This window comes from Littorina saxatilis, linkage group LG17 (assembly GCF_037325665.1).
Source record: "Littorina saxatilis isolate snail1 linkage group LG17, US_GU_Lsax_2.0, whole genome shotgun sequence".
Classification (NCBI taxonomy): Eukaryota; Metazoa; Mollusca; class Gastropoda; order Littorinimorpha; family Littorinidae; genus Littorina; species Littorina saxatilis.
In genome coordinates this window covers 7766766-7789304 of record NC_090261.1, presented here as the reverse complement: position 1 = coordinate 7789304, position 22539 = coordinate 7766766, and the positions used below count along the sequence as shown (strand labels likewise).

The 22539-nt window shown below is 41.2% G+C and overlaps 2 protein-coding genes across 2 annotated transcripts in view; both read right to left on the bottom strand.

Annotated features, from left to right (window-relative positions):
* Positions 1-3507, bottom strand: part of LOC138953405 (uncharacterized) — a 5598-nt gene extending 2091 nt beyond the window's left edge. The window contains exons 1-3 of the mRNA XM_070325207.1: positions 3322-3507; positions 2453-2724; positions 763-948 (exon numbers count right to left, since the gene is read on the bottom strand). Of these exons, the coding sequence (XP_070181308.1) occupies positions 763-948; positions 2453-2724; positions 3322-3371 (508 nt within the window). The 5' untranslated portion in view covers positions 3372-3507. The remainder of the gene's footprint in view (positions 1-762; positions 949-2452; positions 2725-3321) is intronic.
* A 3229-nt stretch (positions 3508-6736) lies between these two features.
* On the bottom strand, positions 6737-22007 carry LOC138953573 (uncharacterized). Its single transcript, XM_070325416.1, has 4 exons — positions 21832-22007; positions 16376-16647; positions 8207-8398; positions 6737-7610 (listed from the first exon to the last, which is right to left on the bottom strand). Exons 1-4 carry the CDS (start codon positions 21879-21881, stop codon positions 7342-7344), a joined length of 783 nt encoding a protein of 260 aa, XP_070181517.1. The 5' UTR covers positions 21882-22007; the 3' UTR covers positions 6737-7341.
* Positions 22008-22539: the final 532 nt, after the last annotated feature.

The window sequence follows — 22539 nt, the reverse complement described above, 5'->3', positions numbered from 1 at the left end:
TAACATCAAGACAAAGTCAGTTCAGTTCGAAGTTTTAACAGTTTGATAGTAGGGAGCCCGGATGTATGTCAAGCGAGGTGGATGAGTGAGTTGACTGGTGCGCGTAAATTGCGCATCTTTTCAGTTGATGACGGGGAAGTAGGATACTGAAAACGATACAACTTTCCCAGTTTTGAGATGCTGGTCGACTGAGATTTTCAACATGTTATACTGTTTGTTGCTGTGCCGGTGTATATTGAGTATACAAACGTACTTCCGCAACAGGGCGACTATCACATCAAAATAGCTGCATCTTACCATTGCCAAAGCAGACGAATTTTCGGCAAACCGCTTACAGTTTCTTTGTTTTGTGTCACTATCAGTCATTTGTTGTATTGTAGATTCAGAGGTGCACAATAACATGCTTTTACAGATATAGAGTAGGATTGAAAGCGCAAACCACTCAATTGATCATGTATGAAATAGTGGGTCACACGGAGCACCGATGGCTCGGGGGTTGAATAAACCACGAGAATTGTGTGTGGTTAAAGCGCGCTAAATAGCAATTCAAGAGATTTGTAAGTGTCATATAATGTTGTTGAATGCTATTGTGAGTGTGTCCCATAAGGTTAGTATTGCTGTTTAAGTGAAAGATGTCATCGTTCTGTAAATCTCATGTGAGGCGGATTGAGGCTTCAACTTGCTTTCTTGAACCCTGTCAAGAGACGAATCAACCACAACCCACAAAACATACTTTTCGAACTGCTTCTCCTACACACTCACCCGGATTGTTCCTCATGACGTCCATCTTGTCCTTCGTGTCCAGCACGGCCAGTCTCCCCCCTTCACTGTCACAGGCGTCACGTGCATCTGTCCAGTTCTTGCGCACAGTGTTATGACTGATGACCTGGAAACAGCTGGACGACTGGACGTGCACCAGGCTGTCCATTGTGGGTACCGGACACGTTACTGTGGACAAAGAGAGTGTGCAAGTTATTATTTGACCTCTTGTTAACAACAACAACAACAACAACAACAACAACAACAACAACATTACCCAAACAACATCCGGTCGAGATCATCCAGGTATTTCAAATTATATGTAGTATGAGTTCTCTTAATCTTTACCCCTAAAGTCAATAAGGTCTGAAATCACACCATAAACTACGCAATAGGGACAATTTGGCAGTCGAATCGATTTAATTAACACCGGTTTATACAAATGAACGTAGTTGGGAAGCATTTTCGACTTTACCATTGCAGGTCTGTCCAAATTAGAAGACAGCGAATGTCCCTTGTACTTCTTGAACTAAATTTGTCAATATAAACTTCGCCGAAATGACTGCTTGACTGCAATATCTTTAAGGACGCCAAAACCAAAGCAAACAAGGGCACACGACCTCTAAAGCACATCAACAAACCAACCAACCAGAGATATGAATTTGGAGACAAGACAAGACAAGACAAAATCTTTATTATCGAGGGTAATAGATAAGCAAGAATATTGCTTTTTTACATCCAGCCCTCGCCCTAATATAGGGTCAACAAGAACAGAAAACAATATAATCAAAGAACTATCACATCAAACTTAATACATTATAACTGCATATACAGATACAAATTTAAAAATACATTTTCATACTGCATTTTAAGTACAATTTCCAATGATAAAAAGTGTCAATGTTTAACATAACTTAATTTATTAATTTAATTTTTGGAGAGAGAGAGAGAGAGAGAGAGAGAGAGAGAGAGAGAGAGAGAGAGAGAGAGAGAGAGAGAGAGTGAGAGAGAGCACCCATTGCACACCGCTACGACCGAACTAAGGTAACGTTAAATTACTGTTGTGCAGCGGGTTGAAAGAATACCCTATACCTCGGAGATATACCTTCACATGACATGTTATATGGTGGAAGAGAATGCTGTCGCTTATTTTCCTTTTGAGGATGAGGGTTTAACATGGATCGGGAAATTACAGGACAACCGTGGCTGCGCTTGCAAGTTTCGATAGTTCTTTCCGTGACTGAGCATCGTTTCAGTCTTACCGAACTGAGGGTGGAAAATAAGCGACAGCATTCTCTTCCACCAAATAACATGTCAGGTGACGTCGTTCAGACCGAGTGAAGTATATCTCCGAGGTATAGGGTATTCTTTCAACCCGCTGCAAAACAGTAATTTATTGATACCTTAGTTCGGTCGTAGCGGTGTGTAATACCGAGAGAGAGAGAGAGAGAGAGAGAGAGAGAGAGAGAGAGAGAGAGAGAGAGAGAGAGAGAGAGAGAGAGAGAGAGAGAGAGAGAGAGAGAGATTGATTGATTGATTGTTCATGGAAGAATCGTGGCGTTAGAGTGTTTAGAAGACCTCTCTTTCAGATAGTCGAAATGTCACACTTTTGAACAGAAAAAGGTAGTGACTTAGGTGGCTAAGTTTCACAATTTGAGAAGTAAAAGAAGAAGCAGAAGAAAGGAGAGATCACCTCCGTTCGAATAGTAGCGATAACCAGTGCTGGTCACGCCATTCACGATGATGTCACGGCGATATGACATCGTCACTGCGACCGGAAGGCACGTTTTACTGACGTCATTGAAGAAGAAGCCGTTGCACCCACTCTGACGTTGACATAAGAGACTGCACTCCCCTTTACTGTGCACAGTAGTTGGTGACGTAGACGTCAGTTGTGTGTCGGGAAGGCGGTCGTCATAGTCTGACAGCGCTGTCCACGAAGCGCCTTCAGTAGACGCTGTTGATCTAAAGCAGACAAGAAATTCACAATCTCATACATTTCCAAAAAAACCATTTTGATAAAAATTCAAGGACAGTGTCCAAAAATTAAACTCTCTCCTTCTAGAGTACGTCGGTTAGTTATGTCAATTGAAAAGGACTACTAAGTTTGAATAAGGTTGACAATTAAAAAGTCAAAAACCATCGCATCTGCATCATTTTCAACGCACTGCGAAAGTTATCTCCGTTTGCACAGTTTTTGGACACTATTCTTCAACATTACAATTTTTTATTATTAGGAAATTGTGAGTTTTAAGTTAGCCCAGGTCTAATGGGGGAAATTCAAGGTTTTGAGTTTTGGCGAGCGGCTGAACCCAGAACAATTATTGGATTCATTACTTTGCACTGGATATAATAATGTTAGGTTATTAATTAAAAAAAAATGTTTTGAGGAAGAACTAAAGTTCGATTCTTTCAACAGAAATTGCCTTCATGTGACTGTTGTAAATGTTTAAACAGAAATTGCCTATGTTTACTCTAACATGAGAGTAAACATACCAGGTCAATTTTGTTATAACACGAACGAATCTTAATCCAAGCAGAATAAATTATTCGTGTACTTACATGGCTTCAAGCTGAAGATAAATCAGCATGAACTGCAAAAAGACCGTCATACTTTGAAAACGTGAAGGTTTTACTGCAAGCGTCTTGTTTGTGATCTTTTCAAATACAATACTGGTCAGCTTTGAGATTAAAACAAAATGAAATCAAATCTTAATCTTCGCTTTTCCTTCCGGCTTTGGGTCGCACAGTTCGTCTCAGCAGAATCGCGCAGAACTTGCAGCAAGGAGACACTACGGAGAGCAGAAAGACAGGATGGAACATTACATTTGATTGGTGTGAACAGTATTTGTTGAAGGAGTTACAGAACCACTTTTAAACATGCTGCATGGGCGGGAAAACAAACACGAGAGAAGAGACGGATACAAAGGGATGGAAAGATGGAATGGTGACAAGATGAAGTCAGATCCAAAAAGGTTACATTTAATCGACTTACATGCAGACGCCGTCCTTCTCGCGAAACCTAACTGTCAGCTACCTTAGATCTTTCGATCCAAGCTTTGACACGGGATAAGACCAGCCCTACACTTGGACACATACCAACAATCAAGCGTGACTGCATTCTGTAGAATGGGAATGTTTTGCTGAATTCATTTTGCTATGGTTACAGTTTTGCTGAAACCATTTCGGTAAGGGGATATTTGTCTGTAAAACCGTGACGAAAAGCGATTGTTTTCGACTTTTCAATGGTCAATCTAGTGCAAACCTAATTGTCATGTTCAAGGGACATAATTAAGTCTAAATGACTAACTGTTATGGGAATGTTTCGCTGAGTTAATTTCAGTATGGGAATGTTTTGCTGAGTTAATTTAAGTATGGGTAGTGTTTTGCTGAGTTAATTTAAGTATGGGTATGTTTTGCTGAGTTAATTTAAGTATGGGTATGTTTTGCTGAGTTAATTTAAGTATGGGAATGTTTTGCTGAGTTAATTTAAGTATCGGTATGTTTTGCTGAGTTCATATCTGTGGTAGATTGATACAGGTATCATTAACGAAATGGACTGAAATGAGCGAAAAAAAATCCAACTCTACCCAGGAAGCAGCCAGGCTGTAGATTTTTGTTATGTTTGTTTTGTGTTTTGTGGATTGACACTTATCCCTTTTAAAAGTATGGACAGATCTGAGTTGATGAACATGGTCTCTCACAGGAGAAGGAATGTAGGCTACATTTTAACCACACGGCAAGATGACCCGAGGCATATTTACGTTCTACTTCACATGATGGCAGTAGTAAACTTCTGCCATGATCCTGAAAATGATAGCACAGATCGTTACGAGCAAATTTCCGGCTGGGAATCGTTGAGCTTGTACAGGATAAAAATCAAGACCATTTCCTGCCAGAACTTTCCCGCTGGGGTATTTGGACAGTTCGTGTAAGGCCTGGGGGTCTTTCTCTGTGCTGCTTCCTGTCATTTACGGATTGTAAATCGTCTTTTATTTGAGAAGTAAAACAAAGAAACAAGACAAATAACCTGCACTTTGTCAACTGAAAACCAAAAAGCCGGTGAATCATGTAAGTTTTTCGGCGCTTTAATGAACAGTTTGTTGATGAGAAAACTTTTTCTTCAAATCAACAACTCCCGACTAACGGGTCTTACCAACACTACGAAAGCCCTGTAACTGGTTACACTGTTGATGCCATATTTTCACCCCTGGCCCAAGGCCAATGTTCTTACAATCGTTATGGTAATGATGTAACACGGAGCAGTCCAATAGAACAGTCATGGCGAGTTATTGGTGTGGACAAATCTGTAAGACAAAAGCCAGCAGTCGTTTCTTTTTGCGTGTGGATGACCGATCGTGTTTGGTACGCGATGGTACTATACTCAATACTTACGTGTTTACCTCGATCCTTGCAAAGCAGCCCTAAACATCAACGATGCTTCATTTTAAAGTCCTCAGAATATGGAGGATGGTTGCCTATATTCAGGAGGTGATTGATTCTTCCGAATCGTTGATGACAGAGCCGCTTTCGCGTCAATAATAAGCGCGGGTCCATTCAACAACACCACCACCACCACCACCACCACCAACAAGAACAACAGAATCAACAAAAACAACAACAACAACAACAACAGAATCAACAACAACAACAACAACAACAACAACAACGTTACCCAAAGAATCCCTTGATCGAGAGTTCTTTTTAAGTCACCCGTACTTGCTCATTTTTGGTTCAAACGAGTCGTTTGAATACATGGTATCCTCTCTCACCGGAAATACCTTTCACAAGATCCATTAGTACATTTCATGTGTACAGGCGATCATTCATTCCTTTTGTGATAGAGGTTGAAGCACAGGTCTTTTTGATAGATGCATATAAAACAAGAAATTCCTCCCAGGTAGGAAAAACACCCCCGTTGGTCAAAGGGAAATAACCATTCTCACTGCCACCAACTGAGAAGGTTATTTCCCTTTGACCATTAATATCTCCCTCTATAAGTCCTTGTAGAATCTTAATCCACCAATAACTCCCTAACCGTGTGTTTGACTGGTCCCAATTTTTGTAAGGACCGTCTCAGGAATGTATAGAACCTGTTCACCAAGTTTGGTGACGATCGGTCCGTTCATTCTTGAGATCTATATGCGAACACAAACAAACAAACAAACACATGGAGCGAATCCTAATCTTAATCCACCAATAACTCCCTAACCGTGTGTTTGACTGGTCCCAATTTTTGTAAGGACCGTCTCAGGAATGTATAGAACCTGTTCACCAAGTTTGGTGACGATCGGTCCGTTCATTCTTGAGATCTATATGCGAACACAAACAAACAAACACATGGAGCGAATCCTATACACACCCCTATACCGGGGGTGTAAATACACTGGATGGCCAACTATCGACCATCGCAGTTAGAGAAAGAGATTAAACGAAAGTAATAATAAGTTGTAAGTTCCAGTGTCGGGGATGCTGTCGGTCTTTAGCCTGCATTTATCTAGTGCGTTTTGTTGTTGTTGTTGTTGTTGTGTGTTCGTGCAGGCGCGCGCGCGCTCGTGTGTGTGTGTGTGTGTGTGTGTGTGTGGTTTATTTGTGTGCTGTTCCCATTCCATAAAGCCCGAGAGAGACTTAATAATTCCTGGGCGGGTCCCTGGTTCGGAACTTAGGTAACAAGGTTCATTCAATCTGGGGCGCGTGTGGCAGGATGACGCAGTAGTCTCCCTTCACAGCAGCTCTGCACTGACAGAGTTGTCTGCCGGCCTTGACGGCTTGAGCTTGGCCACACTTTCACACACACTAAACCACACACACACACACACACACACACACACACACACACACAGACGCACACACACACGCACACACACACACACACACACACAAACACTGACACACACACACACACACACACACACACACACACACACACACACACACACACACACACGTATTTAAGACAAAAGGCATTAGGCAGGCTTAGTACGATTTATGTCATTAAAACTGGCTACCTGCATGACACTAGTGAAATGTATTGAGAGTCCCGTTTCCATTAAAATGATAGCTTTCCTGTTTCCTTGACCATAACATTTAAGAACAAAGATGCTGGTGTGCCAGTGGATTTCAGTTTTGTTGATATGGTTTAGATGTTTTTTTCTTGAACTGTAGGGTTTGAAATTGTGATATTGTTTGAAGAGATATTCGTAATATCAGTTTTGACTTGTGGTCGCGATCTTAGATCATATTCAAAATTCTGTATCATAAAGTCTGTCCGATTTATTTGTTACACTTGTTTCAAGACATTCTGACATTATCTCAGACAAAATATTAGCAAAATAGTAGCGAAGTAGATTTTCGGGTACAATCGCTGTAGTATGTTTTTAAGTTCCCATTCAGATGAAAGAAAAGTTTAGTGTCTTTAGTTTCGCTATGGTAAAAACAGGAAAAACTACTTTTGGACTGAATCTTCGCTCTAAGACTGGGATATGTAAGTGCAAATCGCGATGTAGTGTCTGCAATTTGCTATGAAATCAGTCTCCATAGACAGACCCTCTACATACAGACCGTTCTTTTCAGACAGAGCTCTCAAATGAGAGAAAACTCGCAGATGTAGCCTCCTGTTACAGTCGTATAGTGATCCCTCCACGACCTGTCCAGGTTAGCCCGCATGAGGATGATATTTTGAAGCGTTTCCTTGTTATCGGGTTCACCGTCAGTCCAGTACGTCGCGGTCAGGGCGAGGTCCAGCGGCTGACCGTTGAACCAGATGTAGTCCTGCTCGCCGTTGGGCCATGGAGTGTTCCACCTGTCCAGGGGGCGATGGCCCCCCAGGAAGTAGCGTACCAGTGGAACGTCTGAGAACAACAACGCTGTAGTCGTTAGTCTTTTTTTGATGAAGTGTACTTACATTCTGCTTGTTAGTACAGTCTTTGACTGCAATTTGCTGTTCCCTATGTGGTCAAAGGCGTCATTTAAAAAAACATTTCCACATGTGGACAAAAATAAAAAAATCCCTGCGCTTAGAACTGTACCCACGGAATACGCGCGATATAAGCCTCATATTGATTGATTGATTGATGTAGTAAAAGTTTGCTAAATAGAAATGACACAATATTCTATTTTTGATTAACTTCATTGTTTAGTCGGGCAAAACCTCTCATTCTCTCTGTATCTGTGTGCACGTCTATCTGTCTTTCTGTCTATTTATCTGTCTGTGTGTCTGTCTGGCTGGTTGTCTGGCTGTATGTCTGTCTCTTTGCGCACGCGAGGGTGTGATAGTTGGACTTTATGTCTCAAGGCAATGTGATAGTCTTCGAGGTGACATAAAATCAGCTATCCGAAAAACTTTTTTTCACGTTAACACGAACACTTGATTTGGACCCCATCAAGAGAAGAACCAACAACAACCCACAAAACATACGTTTTAGGTCAGCTCTTTCTAAAAACTCACCAGGATTGTTCCTCATGACGTCCATGACGGTGTCTATCTTGTCCTTCGTGTCCAGCACGGCCAGTCTCCCCCCTTCACTGTCACAGGCGTCACGTGCATCTGTCCAGTTCTTGCTCTCAGCACTGATGACCTGGAAACAGCTCGACGACTGGACGTGCACGAGGCTGTCAAAGGTGGGTACTGGACACGTTACTGTGGACAAAATGTTAGTGTACAAGTTATATTTGATCTTTTAACAAGTCGCGTAAGGCGAAAATACAACATTTAGTCAAGTAGCTGTCGAACTCACAGAATGAAACTGAACGCAATGCAACGCAGCAAGACCGTATACTCGTAGCATCGTCAGTCCACCGCTCATGGCAAAGGCAGTGAAATTGACAAGAAGAGCGGGGTAGTAGTTGCTCTGAGAAGGATAGCACGCTTTTCTGTACCTCTCTTCGTTTTAACTTTCTGAGCGTGTTTTCAATCCAAACATATCATATCTATATGTTTTTGGAATCAGGAACCAACAAGGAATAAGATGAAAGTGTTTTTAAATTGATTTCGAAAATTTAATTTTGATCATAATTTTTATATTTTTAATTTTCAGAGCTTGTTTTTAATCCAAATATAACATATTTATATGTTTTTGGAATCAGAAAATGATGGAGAATAAGATGAACGTAAATTTGGATCGTTTTATAAATTTTTTTTTTTTTTACAATTTTCAGATTTTTAATGACCAAAGTCATTAATTAATTTTAAAGCCACCAAGGTGAAATGCAATACCGAAGTCCGGGCTTCGTCGGAGATTACTTGACCAAAATTTCAACCAATTTGGTTGAAAAATGAGAGCGTGACAGTGCCGCCTCAACTTTCACGAAAAGCCGGATATGACGTCATCAAAGACATTTATCAAAAAAATGAAAAAAATGTCTGAGGATATCATACCCAGGAACTCTCATATCAAATTTCATAAAGATCGGTCCAGTAGTTTAGTCTGAATCGCTCTACACACACACACAGACAGACAGACAGACACACATACACCACGACCCTCGTGTCGATTCCCCCCTCTATGTTAAAACATTTAGTCAAAACTTGACTAAATGTAACAAGTCGCGTAAGGCGAAAATACAACATTTAGTCAAGTAGCTGTCGAACTCACAGAATGAAACTGAACGCAATGCCATTTTTCAGCAAGACCGTATACTCGTAGCATCGTCAGTCCACCGCTCATGGCAAAGGCAGTGAAATTGACAAGAAGAGCGGGGTAGTAGTTGCGCTAAGAAGGATAGCACGCTTTTCTGTACCTCTCTTTGTTTTAACTTTCTGAGCGTGTTTTTAATCCAAACATATCATATCTATATGTTTTTGGAATCAGGAACCGACAAGGAATAAGATGAAAGTGTTTTTAAATTGATTTCGACAATTTAATTTTGATAATAATTTTTATATATTTAATTTTCAGAGCTTGTTTTTAATCCAAATATAACATATTTATATGTTTTTGGAATCAGAAAATGATGGAGAATAAGATGAACGTAAATTTGGATCGTTTTATAAATTTTTATTTTTTTTACAATTTTCAGATTTTTAATGACCAAAGTCATTAATTAATTTTTAAGCCACCAAGCTGAAATGCAATACCAAACCTCGGGCTTCGTCGAAGATTACTTGACCAAAATTTCAACCAATTTGGTTGAAAAATGAGGGCGTGACAGTGCCGCCTCAACTTTCACGAAAAGCCGGATATGACGTCATCAAAGACATTTATCAAAAAAATGAAAAAAACGTTCGGGGATTTCATACCCAGGAACTCTCATGTCAAATTTCATAAAGATCGGTCCAGTAGTTTAGTCTGAATCGCTCTACACACACACACACACAGACACACACACACGTACATACACCACGACCCTCGTCTCGATTCCCCCCTCTACGTTAAAACATTTAGTCAAAACTTGACTAAATGTAATAAACAAGTCGCGTAAGGCGAAAATACAATATTTAGTCAAGTAGCTGTCGAACTCACAGAATGAAACGCAATGCCATTTTACTCGTAGCATCGTCAGGCCACCGCTCATGGCAAAGGCAGTGAAATTGACAAGAAGAGCGGGGTAGTAGTTGCGCTAATTAAGAAGGATAGCACGCTTTTCTGTACCTCTCTTTGTTTTAACTTTCTGAGCGTGTTTTTAATCCAAACATATCATATCTATATGTTTTTGGAATCAGGAACCGACAAGGAATAAGATGAAAGTGTTTTTAAATTGATTTGGACAATTTAATTTTGATAATAATTTTTATATATTTAATTTTCAGAGCTTGTTTTTAATCCGAATATAACATATTTATATGTTTTTGGAATCAGCAAATGATGGAGAATAAGATAAACGTAAATTTGGATCGTTTTATAAATTTTTATTTTTTTTTACAATTTTCAGATTTTTAATGACCAAAGTCATTAATTAATTTTTAAGCCACCACGCTGAAATGCAATACCGAAGTCCGGGCTTCGTCGAAGATTACTTGACCAAAATTTGAACCAATTTGGTTGAAAAATGAGGGCGTGACAGTGCCGCCTCAACTTTCACGAAAAGCCGGATATGACGTGATCAAAGACATTTATCCAAAAAATGAAAAAAACGTTCGGGCATTTCATACCCAGGAACTCTCATGTCAAATTTCATAAAGATCGGTCCAGTAGTTTAGTCTGAATCGCTCTACACACACACACACACACACGCACGCACACACGCACATACACCACGACCCTCGTTTCGATTCCCCCTCGATGTTAAAATATTTAGTCAAAACTTGACTAAATATAAAAAGAAGAAGAAAACACCTTTCCGGATCATCATAATTATGTCTCCCGTGTCTGTACTCGGAATCTGTACTCCGTACTGACAGGGAAACTTGTGATCAAACAACGGTCTAACATCGCCTTTACACAACGTAGTTATATTTAGTCAAGTTTTGACTAAATATTTTAACATCGAGGGAGAATCGAAACGAGGGTCGTGGTGTATGTGCGTGTGTCTGTCTGTCTGTCTGTCTGTCTGTCTGTCTGTGTGTGTGTGTGTAGAGCGATTCAGACTAAACTACTGGACCGATCTTTATGAAATTTGACATGAGAGTTCCTGGGTATGAAATCCCCGAACGTTTTTTTCATTTTTTGGATAAATGTCTTTAATGACGTCATATCCGGCTTTTCGTGAAAGTTGAGGCGGCACTGTCACGCCCTCATTTTTTAACCAAATTAGTTGAAATTTTGGTCAAGTAATCTTCGACGAAGCCCGGACTTCGGTATTGCATTTCAGTGTGGTGGCTTAAAAATTAATTAATGACTTTGGTCATTAAAAATCTAAAAATTGTAAAAAAAAAAAAAAAATTATAAAACGATCCAAATTTACGTTTATCTTATTCTCCGTCATTTGCTGATTCCAAAAACATATAAATATGTTATATTTGGATTACAATCAAGCTCTGAAAATTAAATATATAAAAATTATTATCAAAATTTTTTTTTCGAAATCAATTTAAAAACACTTTCATCTTATTCCTTGTCGGTTCCTGATTCCAAAAACATATAGATATGATATGTTTGGATTAAAAACACGCTCAGAAAGTTAAAACGAAGAGAGGTACAGAAAAGCGTGCTATCCTTCTCAGCGCAACGAATACCCTGCTCTTCTTGTCAATTCCACGGGCACTGCCTTTGCCACGGGCGGTGAAGTGACGATGCTACGAGTATACGGTCTTGCTGCGTTGCGTTGCGTTCACTTTCATTCTGTGAGTTCGACAGCTACTTGACTAAATATTGTATTTTCGCCTTACGCGACTTGTTTTTATTTGGGCTTGTAATTATTTTACCGCGGACCGATCATACTTTAAACAAGTCGCGTAAGGCGAAAATACAATATTTAGTCAAGTAGCTGTCGAACTCACAGAATGAAACTGAACGCAATGCAACGCAGCAAGACCGTATACTCGTGGTCCACCGCTCACGGCATAGGCAGTGAAATTGACAAGAAGAGCGCGCGAGCGGGGTAGTGGTTACGCTATGCTGCATAGCACGCTTTTCTGTACCTCTCTTCGTTTTAACTTTCTGAGCGTGTTTTTAATCCAAACATATCATATCTATATATTTTTGGAATCAGGAACCGACAAGGAATAAGATGAAAGTGTTTTTAAATTGATTTCGAAAAAAAAAATTTGATAATAATTTTTATATATTTAATTTTCAGAGCTTGTTTTTAATCCGAATATAACATATTTATATGTTTTTGGAATCAGCAAATGATGGAGAATAAGATAAACGTAAATTTGGATCGTTTTATAAATTTTTAATTTTTTTTACAATTTTCAGATTTTTAATGACCAAAGTCATTAATTAATTTTTAAGCCACCAAGCTGAAATGCAATACCGAACCCCGGGCTTCGTCGAAGATTACTTGACCAAAATTTCAACCAATTTGGTTGAAAAATGAGGGCGTGACAGTGCCGCCTCAACTTTCACGAAAAGCCGGATATGACGTCATCAAAGACATTTATCAAAAAAATGAAAAAAACGTTCGGGGATTTCATACCCAGGAACTCTCATGTCAAATTTCATAAAGATCGGTCCAGTAGTTTAGTCTGAATCGCTCTACACACACACACACACAGACACACAGACACACAGACACACACACGCACATACACCACGACCCTCGTTTCGATTCCCCCTCGATGTTAAAATATTTAGTCAAAACTTGACTAAATATAAAAAGGGTTTGAAGGATCAATTGTTCCATGTTAAAAGTTGTCTTTTGGATAATCTTTGTGGATTATACTTTATCCATCATGGCATGCGCTATACGTCTTTGCTCAGAATTCCGTTCTATGATTTTGCCCCTGGCAGCGGAGAACCCCGCACACATTTGCTAGATTAAAGATAAGATTACATCGCGATATCGGGACTCACAAGCACAAACACTGATGTAAACAAAACAATAATCAACGTATCTACGAAGCAAAAAACAAGAAAGGTTGGAACGTTTGTTATTGACAAAACAATACATTCACAGATATTTCGACCCAACGGTCTTTTACGTGAACAGACAAACAAATATTCACACAAAACTTATTTTGATAGTTCTATCAGTTTATAGTTGAAAAGGGCGGGGATGTAGCTCAGTCGGTAGCGCGCTGGATTTGTATCCAGTTGGCCGCTGTCAGCGTGAGTTCGTCCCCACGTTCGGCGAGAGTCAACTTTGTGTGCAGACTCTCCTCGGTGTCCGAACATACCCATGTGTACACGCAAGCACAAGACCAAGTGCGCACGAAAAAGATCCTGTAATCCATGTCAGAGTTCGGTGGGTTATAGAAACACGAAAATACCCAGCATGCTTCCTCCGAAAGCGGCGTATGGCTGCCTAAATGGCGGGGTAAAAACGGTCATACACGTAAAAGCCGTGGGAGTTTCAGCCCATGAACGAAAAAAAAAATAGTTGATAGAACTATCAAGATAAGTTTTATGTGAATATTTGTTTGTCTGTTCACTTTACAGACCGTTGTGTCAATATATTTGTGAATGTATTGTTTTGTCAATAACAAACGTTCCAACAACCTACCTTTCTTGTTTATTTTTTATTCTGAATTTTGGAACGTTGGCAGTCTCTTTGTTTTTGTCTTTACGAAACATTTTCGACTTTAGTACTGCAGGTGTGTCTACATTAGAGCACAGCAAATGTCCCTTGGACTTCTTGAAGTTTCATTTGCCAGTAAAAATTGTCCAAAATGGTTGCCTCGCTTCAATATCTTTAAGGACGCCGGACCATAGTGAACAGATCAGATCATGGGTCTATATTGTGTTGCACAGATGGTCAAAATTAAAGTACAAGATATTGCACTCTAAGTGGTACTGTCCTGTTGCAAATTGTCTGTAGAATGTTAAAAGGTGAAAAAAAAAAGAAGAGAGAAACAACCCCAATTCCAGACGTTGATGGGCTTTCTCCGCTGGTAACCACACATTTTTCTACTTATAACATTGTGTCCCATTATTATAAAGTACTGATTTAATATTTGCTGAAAGAAACAAGCTTTTAATAAGAATCTAGAGACCTGTAACAATGTCGGCATATAATACTAAGTTTGACTTTTGCAAATTTAAGGAGTTACACATTTTCATTGAAGGTGTCACAGTTATGCGCAGAAGAGTAGTAGTACTTGTTTTCATTTTTGATATGAGTGTATGTATACGGTCTTGCAGAAAAAATGCAATGCGTTCAGTTTCATTCTGTGAGTAATTGTCACTCGGTTCGCACATTTGTTGTCTTCGGATATGCTTCGCGACTCGACATTCGAGAGAACTGTGTAATTAGTTGTACACGCACAAAACGGACAATACAAAAACTGACGCGGAAATTACCATGTCGGCTAAGGGATGGAAATAGTGATCCATCGCATTGATGTGTACATTGTGTAACGTTTTTCGGTTTCGAAATTGTTTCCCATTCCCCCCAATCTCCCCATCGCAATGAACTTCTGAGTTTTGGCGAATAAACTTTCTGACTGACTGACTGACTGAGCTTGACTAAATGTTGTATTTTCGCCTTACGCGACTTGTTTTTTATTAGACACGAGGGAGAGAAAGAGAGAGAGAGAGAGAGAGAGAGAGAGAGAGAGAGAGAGAGAGAGAGAGAGAGAGAGAGAGAGAGAGAGAGAGAGAGAGAGAGAGAGAGAGAATCAGAATCAGAATCAGAATGTTTATTTGCGAAAACTCATATTGTTTATAGCAAAAGGGTGCTGGGGGGTTGGGTAATCGAACGATCCACGAACATCAGTGTACATATTGGTTACACAAAAACAATGCATCGTGATTCGGTCCGAAGCATCCAACTTGTAATCCAAGTCGGGAAATAACTTTTCCGTTTCGAACACGGTATTGTTCCATATCGATCGCGGTATTGTTCCATATCGATCGCGGTATTGTTCCATATCGATCGCGGTATTGTTCCATATCGATCGCGGTTTGTCACAAACACACATGAAATATGTGTGCCCTGTAGTTTAGCGACAATAGTCAGTCTGGCATGGCACGGAGGTAGCACTGTACCAGTGTAGACACGACATGAAGGTCAGTAGTGAGATGGTCGATTTCTTCTCTAAAGACGTTGCGGTCGACTTGGGGCAGACGCCGGACACACGGGGGCGTTTCCTCCTCTTCTCGGAATGACGTTGTCTGTGCTGTTTCGCAGTCGTATGTCAGGACGTAGTCGTCTCCCCTTGCAAACAGCGTCTTCTTTCCACCTTTTCTTTCGCACACTACTTTTGTGAGAGTGCGGTTCCTCTTTCTGTTTAACAGTTTCTCTTTAAGTCGCACGTTCTTTGAGCAGTGTGAGGCTAAGTCGTAGACATCATCTGGTTCAAACTCACGGTCCGTTGCTGCCAGTTCAGCTGTAGTGGTTCCGTCGTCTGCTGTCTGTGACGTCACAGCACTACACACCCAAGGGTTGACATTCTCGCACGTGGTTGAGCTTGCAGTGTGACAGTGGGCAGGTGCGTGAGTGACACTGGTTTGCACATCCTGCACGTGCTGGGTAGAAGAAGCACGGCTATTGTTGACAGGGCCCTCTGCCGATGACGCTGTGTTCTGTTCCGCTTCAGCTGCTTTGCGTTGCACGAAGTTCTTTCTTCTTGTTTCATCACGCTTTACTTGTGACCTGCTTTTCTTCCTGTAGTGAGCTATGTTGGCTTGGTCTGATGGCGGCCCAGCAAACCTCAACACAACTGTTGTACTGTCACCTTCCCCCTGGATTTTCCAAGAAGATAGCCCAACTTCGTCCACTAAGTTGATCAGGAACTGTTCCAGGCGATGTGGCAGTCCCGTTTGTGACATTTTTGGTCGGCAATAGTAGCTTAGGAGAAGATACTTATCAAATGTTGCGGAGCTCCGAAATTTGCGTCCTTCTCTGGTGGTAAGGGCAGACCACTCCGAGAGAGAGAGAGAGAGAGAGGGAGAGAGAGAGAGAGAGAGAGAGAGAGAGAGAGAGAGAGAGAGAGAGAGAGAGAAAGAGAGAGAGAGAGAGAGAGAGAGAGAGCCTTTTCGACATTACAGTTTCCAATAGAAATATGTGGCTAACTATTACAAGTTGAGAAGAAAAAGAAGGAGAAGAAGAAGAAGAAAACGAAAGGAGAGATCACCTCCGTTCGAAAAGTAACGATAGCCATTCCTGGTGACTCCATTCACGATGACGTCACGGCGATATGACATCTTTACAGCGACCGGCAGGCACATTTTACTGACGTCATTGACGAAGAAGCCGTTGCACCTACTCTGACGTTGGCATATGAGACTGCACTCCCATTTACTGTGCACAGTAGTTGATGACGTAGATATCAGTTGTGTGTCGGGAAGGCGGTCGTCATAGTCTGACAACGCTGTCCAAGAAGCGCCTTCAGTGGACGCTGTTGATCTAAAGCAGAAGAAAAAAATTGGAAATATGATACATTACCGTCATCTATTGCAATTAGGTTTGAGTTAGGTTGACAATTCAAAAGTCAAAAGTTATTGCTTCTCATTTTTAACACACTGCCACGGTTATCTCTCAGTTTGGAAAGTTTGATACCTTGAATCAGCTTCCAATTCCCTGAATTCTTCAACATTACCCACTTTGGGGTGTGTTTTTTTTATCAAGAGATTGTGAATTTCAAGTTGGGTTGGTCCAGGTCTAATGGGCGAAATGCCAGGTTTTGAGTTTTGACGAGCGGCAGAACCCAGAATTCGGCTCACACGTCGTCAACGTTTTCTTCCATGGCAAGTTTCAAGCCGTAAGAAGGACTGACAAGAGTCCATCTTTTGACACCCTTAGCCTGCTATTGTCTCCCGTCTTCTACCACTTATTATCAGTGAAAAATCCTATATATGAATTCGGCAGAAAGAATATTGCACCCCATTTCATACCCCCCCCCCCAAAAAAAAAAAAAAATCACTTTTCATTTAATATAAACTTGTTCATGCCATTAAAGGCTCTCCACTTAGCTAACTGGCACATTGTTATGATCGCCGCAATAAGTGTACCCGCAAAATCGACCTGACAAAAACGTAAGTTACCAATGAAGAAATGGACATACGAGGAGAAAGCCAAATGAATCATTTATCCAGAACAGGTTGTTTTGTTTTCCTATCGTGCGTATTTCGTTTGCAATTCCAATCCCACTGAGCCAGGTGTCGATCGCATGAGTGGTCAAAAAGGGGAGGTTATTGCGTTTGAGGGGTACAATGACAAAAAGCGCTGTATTTAAGCAATGACTGCGGATTGCTTCGAAACTTTCAGGAGGGCCCCAAAGGGGGGGTATCATCACGATCACGGGAAGGGAAATTTTAGCTTTCACGATCACAGTTACCTTGATTTTTGTTTTCACGATCACGAACACAAGTGGCAAATCACGGTCACGGTAAAAGTTGCATGTACAGAAAGCACGTGTCAAAGTAAACACAACCACACAGTAATTCGCTCCTCTGGATATATTGTTTATTCAACACAAAGTGAGAACTGTTGCACCTTTTTATTATTATTTTTTTAATTCTCTTTCATACACACATAGAAATACATATCATGATTTGTAATCAGTAACAAGAATGTTGTTTTCATTGTTTTCTCTCTCTCTCTCTCTCTCTCTCTCTCTCTCTCTCTCTCTCTCTCTCTCTCTCTCTCTCTCTCTCTCTCTCTCTCTCTCTCTCTCTCTCTCTCTCTCTCTCTCTCTACACTCATACACATTCAACTCCCACACTCTCACTCACACACATGAATATATACTTGCACAATAAATGTCACATTTCCAGAGCTAAATCTTGTAAACCCATTTTCTCAAAAACTATTGGGTGGATTGAAATTAAAGTACATGTATGTGTGATGGGTTCTTTATTTTCAACTTTGCCATACAATTTTAGGTACACTATCGCCTGGCTTTATGGCCTTGAAAAACAAACAGGAATGCTACAGGCCCAAAATGGTTTTACCTGAAAGAAGCGTGCAGTGCCAGTGGCGAAGCCACAAGCCTGAGCCTGCGAAGCAGGCGAGCCAACTAGGGGGGTCCGGGGGCATGCCCCCCCGAAATTTTTTTCAAAAAACGGTTAAAATCTGTGCAATCTGGTGCATTCTGGGCATCTTCTTCTTCTTCTTCTGCGTTCGACGGTTGTGTCTAGGGTCGTAGTTCCGCTGCTGTCGTGAACTGGAACGTCGCTTTCAGGTCTTCTGACGTTCCCCAGAGCTTGGTCTCCAGTGTAGCTCCTTCTGGCCAGATCTGGTTCCGCAGCAGAGTGAAGTTTGTGCATGTATTCAATACATGTTCTACTGTCTGGTCGGCCGCCCCACAATCGCACAATGCCGACTCTGCTACGCCGATCCTTTTCAGGTGCGCTTTAAAGCCGCAGTGCCCTGTACGCAGCCGGAAGATGGCAGTCTGCTCTGCACGGCTGAGGCGGTGGATGGGGTCTTGGTCTGGCTTGTAGCCTCCGTTTCTTTCTTTGAATGCTGTCTTCCAGCGATGCTTGATGAGGGTTTTGGTCTCTCGGAAGGACAGGCTGGTTTCTGGTTGTTCCTGTCTTCCTGCATCTTTGGCCAGACCATCCGCCTTCTCATTTCCAGCGATGCCGCAGTGCGCTGGAATCCACTGCAGAACTACGGAGGCTTTCTGGGACAAGTCGTTCAGGGACTTCTTCAGCTCTTCCATGAGGTGTTCTGCAGGGGCTGTGAGGACTTGTAGTGCGGACAGGCAGTCAGAGAGGAAGACAACCTTGGGTGGGGTTTCCTCAAGAGAGGTGAGGAAGTCTGCAGCTGTATGGAGGGCAACAACTTCTGCTTTGAAGTTGGAGCAGAGAACACCGCATGGTGTGGTCAGTGTCTCTGGGGGTCTTCCTGGCATTTGAATGAAGACGCCACTTCCTCCGTTCTTGGTTGCGCACTCTGCCGAACCATCTGTATAAGCGTGGGTCCACTTGCTGGCTGGGTACCTCCTGTGTATTTCTTCCAGGGCAAGGGAGCGGAGGGCTGCATCACTCTGTTGCTGTTTTCCAGAGATGCCAGGAATGGACATCCTTACATGGAATCTCTGACTCTGGGGAGACCACGGCTTTGGATTGAGCCTCTCGCACTGGTCAGGGCTGGGTTGAAGGATGTCAGCATTCTCCCTCTGCTGTGCTTTCAGCTGATGGTTGGGGCTCTGGCGCTTCAAGCGGTTCTTGGTGAGAGCTTGGAACTTGTTGTGGAGCGGATGGCTCTCGAGTCTCTTGTGCTTCTCTCCTTGTATCAGAAGCTTTGCCTGTCGTCTGTCTTCCAACGGTTCGATGTTGGCCACCTTCTGCATCTCAGAGATGGGAGTGGTTTTCATCGCTCCAAATTCTGGGCATCATTTTCAGGGTTGTAATAGTGTTGTGATCTTGTTAAAAATCCCATTTTAGCCTCCCCCCACCACCATTCAACACACCTCCAAACTGGTGAAAACAACACTACAGTAACTGTGCGCTGGCTTCATTGAGACCGGCGCCCGGTCGCGTTGCGCGATATTCACACGGATCGTTTTTGCGGAAATTTTTCAACTTCACCGGAATAAATTTGACTTTACCGGATTTTGAAAACGGCTTTATCGGATTTCCGGCAATTACCGGAAAAGTAGCATGCCTGACAAAATCCCCAACGAACATGACTTTGATCGTCTTTGACATGAGGATCAAGTGACCCAAACTGGCACGTCTCCCCGCCATTGTAACTGTTTCTGAATTCCCATTGTTGATATTAAAGTTTACAGGCGCTAAAATAAATCCAAGCTTAATGCAAAGAAGCGACAATTAGAATCTATGCCAAGCGTGTCCACGTTGCTGGGATGAAAAACACATTTCTAGTTTCGGTTTTGGCTACACGCAGACTCGATCTCGAGCCAGTCGAGGTCACACTGAGCGAGTGACAGCCGGACGTGGCAATGTCGACAATGTCAATGATCTCACTCAAACTCAAAGATCTTGAACAAATTTCAAGATCTTTGCCTACATTCAGAACAGTCATAGAGCAACATAGATCAACATACCTTGATATTTCGTCTTCGGAAAGACCGACCCGTATCCTGACCTTTCCACCAAGGAAGGCATTCTCGCCGCCTGCTTTGGTCTGGCTTGAATCCACAAAATATAACAGAAGTTCGATGACAGTACCGCTGCACGCCATTTTTGATCTTCGAATTCGAATTTGACCGAATGCACTCAAAACTTTTGCACGAAGCCCTTCCATTGGATAAAGTTTGGCAGACTTTTGCAATTTGCCTTCTGATTGGATCTTTTTTTGTGTGTGAGGGAAGCAATCGCTGTCAAAATCATATTTCTGAATGTGTTGTTGCTTCCCTTCAATCGGAATTGGCTCCTTGACGAATAGAGGATTATAGAGTGATACAGCTGTGAAAAATGTACGTTGAAAATATAATGCTTTGCAATAATGCCCATCACGATCACGAAAACAAATGACGATCACGATCACGAGAATTGATTTTTTTGTCATCACGGATCACGGGCAAAGTCCCATCACGATCACAGAAATGGAAATTTCGGCAATCACGGTCACAGAAAGGTCAAAAAACGCCAATCACGATCACGATTTTAAACCCTTTGGGGCCCTCTTTCAGGATCTCATGTTTAGATATTTGTTAAGATGTTATGCAAACTTCCAGAAATGTTAAAACACATGAAAAAAATGGAACGTTCAGGCTGTTATGACAGTGGTTATTGCTTAGTGGCTCTCAAAACATACTACAGTCACGCATGTCACGCTCATCATTCATGCAAAAAAAAAAGTATCGTGTTTACAGGCCTAGCAATGATAATTTATTGTTGTACGTAAATTAAACATTGGCAGTATTTGTAACAATCATTTGTCTGTATGCATGCGAAGTAAGATATTTTTAATGTATGCATACAAACCTATGACGAGGGGTCCTGATTTGGCCTATATGGTCCGCTGGACCCAAAAAGCAACAACTAACTAACTAACCAACTAACTAACTAACCTATGACAAGTTTAAAACATTTTCAAAAATATCGCATAACATGTCAACAAATAGCTGTAACGTTACGACATTTTACCCAGATTATGTCTCGTATATGTAGGCTTGGGATCATGAAAGGTTCGAAACAATCCACCAAGTCATTGCTGAAATACAGCGCTTAATGTCATGGTACACTTCATACTTGACGCAAATCCTCTTCTTTTTTACCGCTTGTGCGATCGACACCTGCATCAGTAGGATTGGAATTGCACAAGCAATACGCAAGACAGCAAAACAAAAGAACATGCTCTGCACAGGCCATTGCTTTGTCTTTCTCCTCGTATGTAAAAGTTGCCAAGTTGTGCCTATTCTGAATTTTTGTCGATTTCTCCTTGTCAGGTCAATTTTACGGCGGCTGTCACCTGACCCCCGTAAAATAAATCTGTGATCCTTAAAGTGTGCCCGATAGCCAATTTAATTAGAGGTACTACAATACGCCAATTATTTCCACAGAAATAACTTTCATGTGATTCTTGTATATGTTCAGACTATTATGTTAACTCTTACATAAGATTAAATATACTGAGTAATTTCTATTAAGCAAAATAGAATTTTTGTATACTTACATTGCTTCAAGCTGAAGATAAATAAGGATACAAGGCAAAAAGACCATCATACTTTGAAAAAGAGAAGTTTTTACTAAGCACGTTGTTTGTGATTGTTTTAAAACATAACTAGTCAGCTTTGAGAATAAAAATGAAACGATATCAAATCTTAATCTTCGCTTTTCCTTCCTTTCGGTCTCGGCTGAATCGCGCAAAATGTTGTGGAGACACTATGCGGAGCATAAAAAAGGATGAAACATGGCATTTGATTGGTTTAAAAAGTCATGTGATTATTGAATATTATGATTATTAAGGAATTGCAGTACTTCCTTTCAACATACAAGCATTGGAAAAAAAAACCAAGAGAGAAGAGACGGATACAAATGGGATGGAAAAAAATGGAATGGTAAAAAGATTAAGAGTCTTATCCGAAATGGTCAATTCCATCGACTTATATGCAGGTACAGTCCTTGTCGTAGAATCTAACATGTCAGTTACCACGGATCTTTCAGGCAGGCTTTGACACGGGATAGGAGCATGCGTACACTTAGACACATACCAACATTCAAGCTTGGCTGCTTTCTGCACAGAATGGACATTTTTTGCTGAATTCATTTCGGTATTGGAAAGGTTTGCTCATTTCGTTTCTTACTTACTTACTTAGGCCCTTTGCCCCCAGCGAAGCATAGGCCATTGACGACATTTCTCCATCGAACCCTGTTCTGGGCT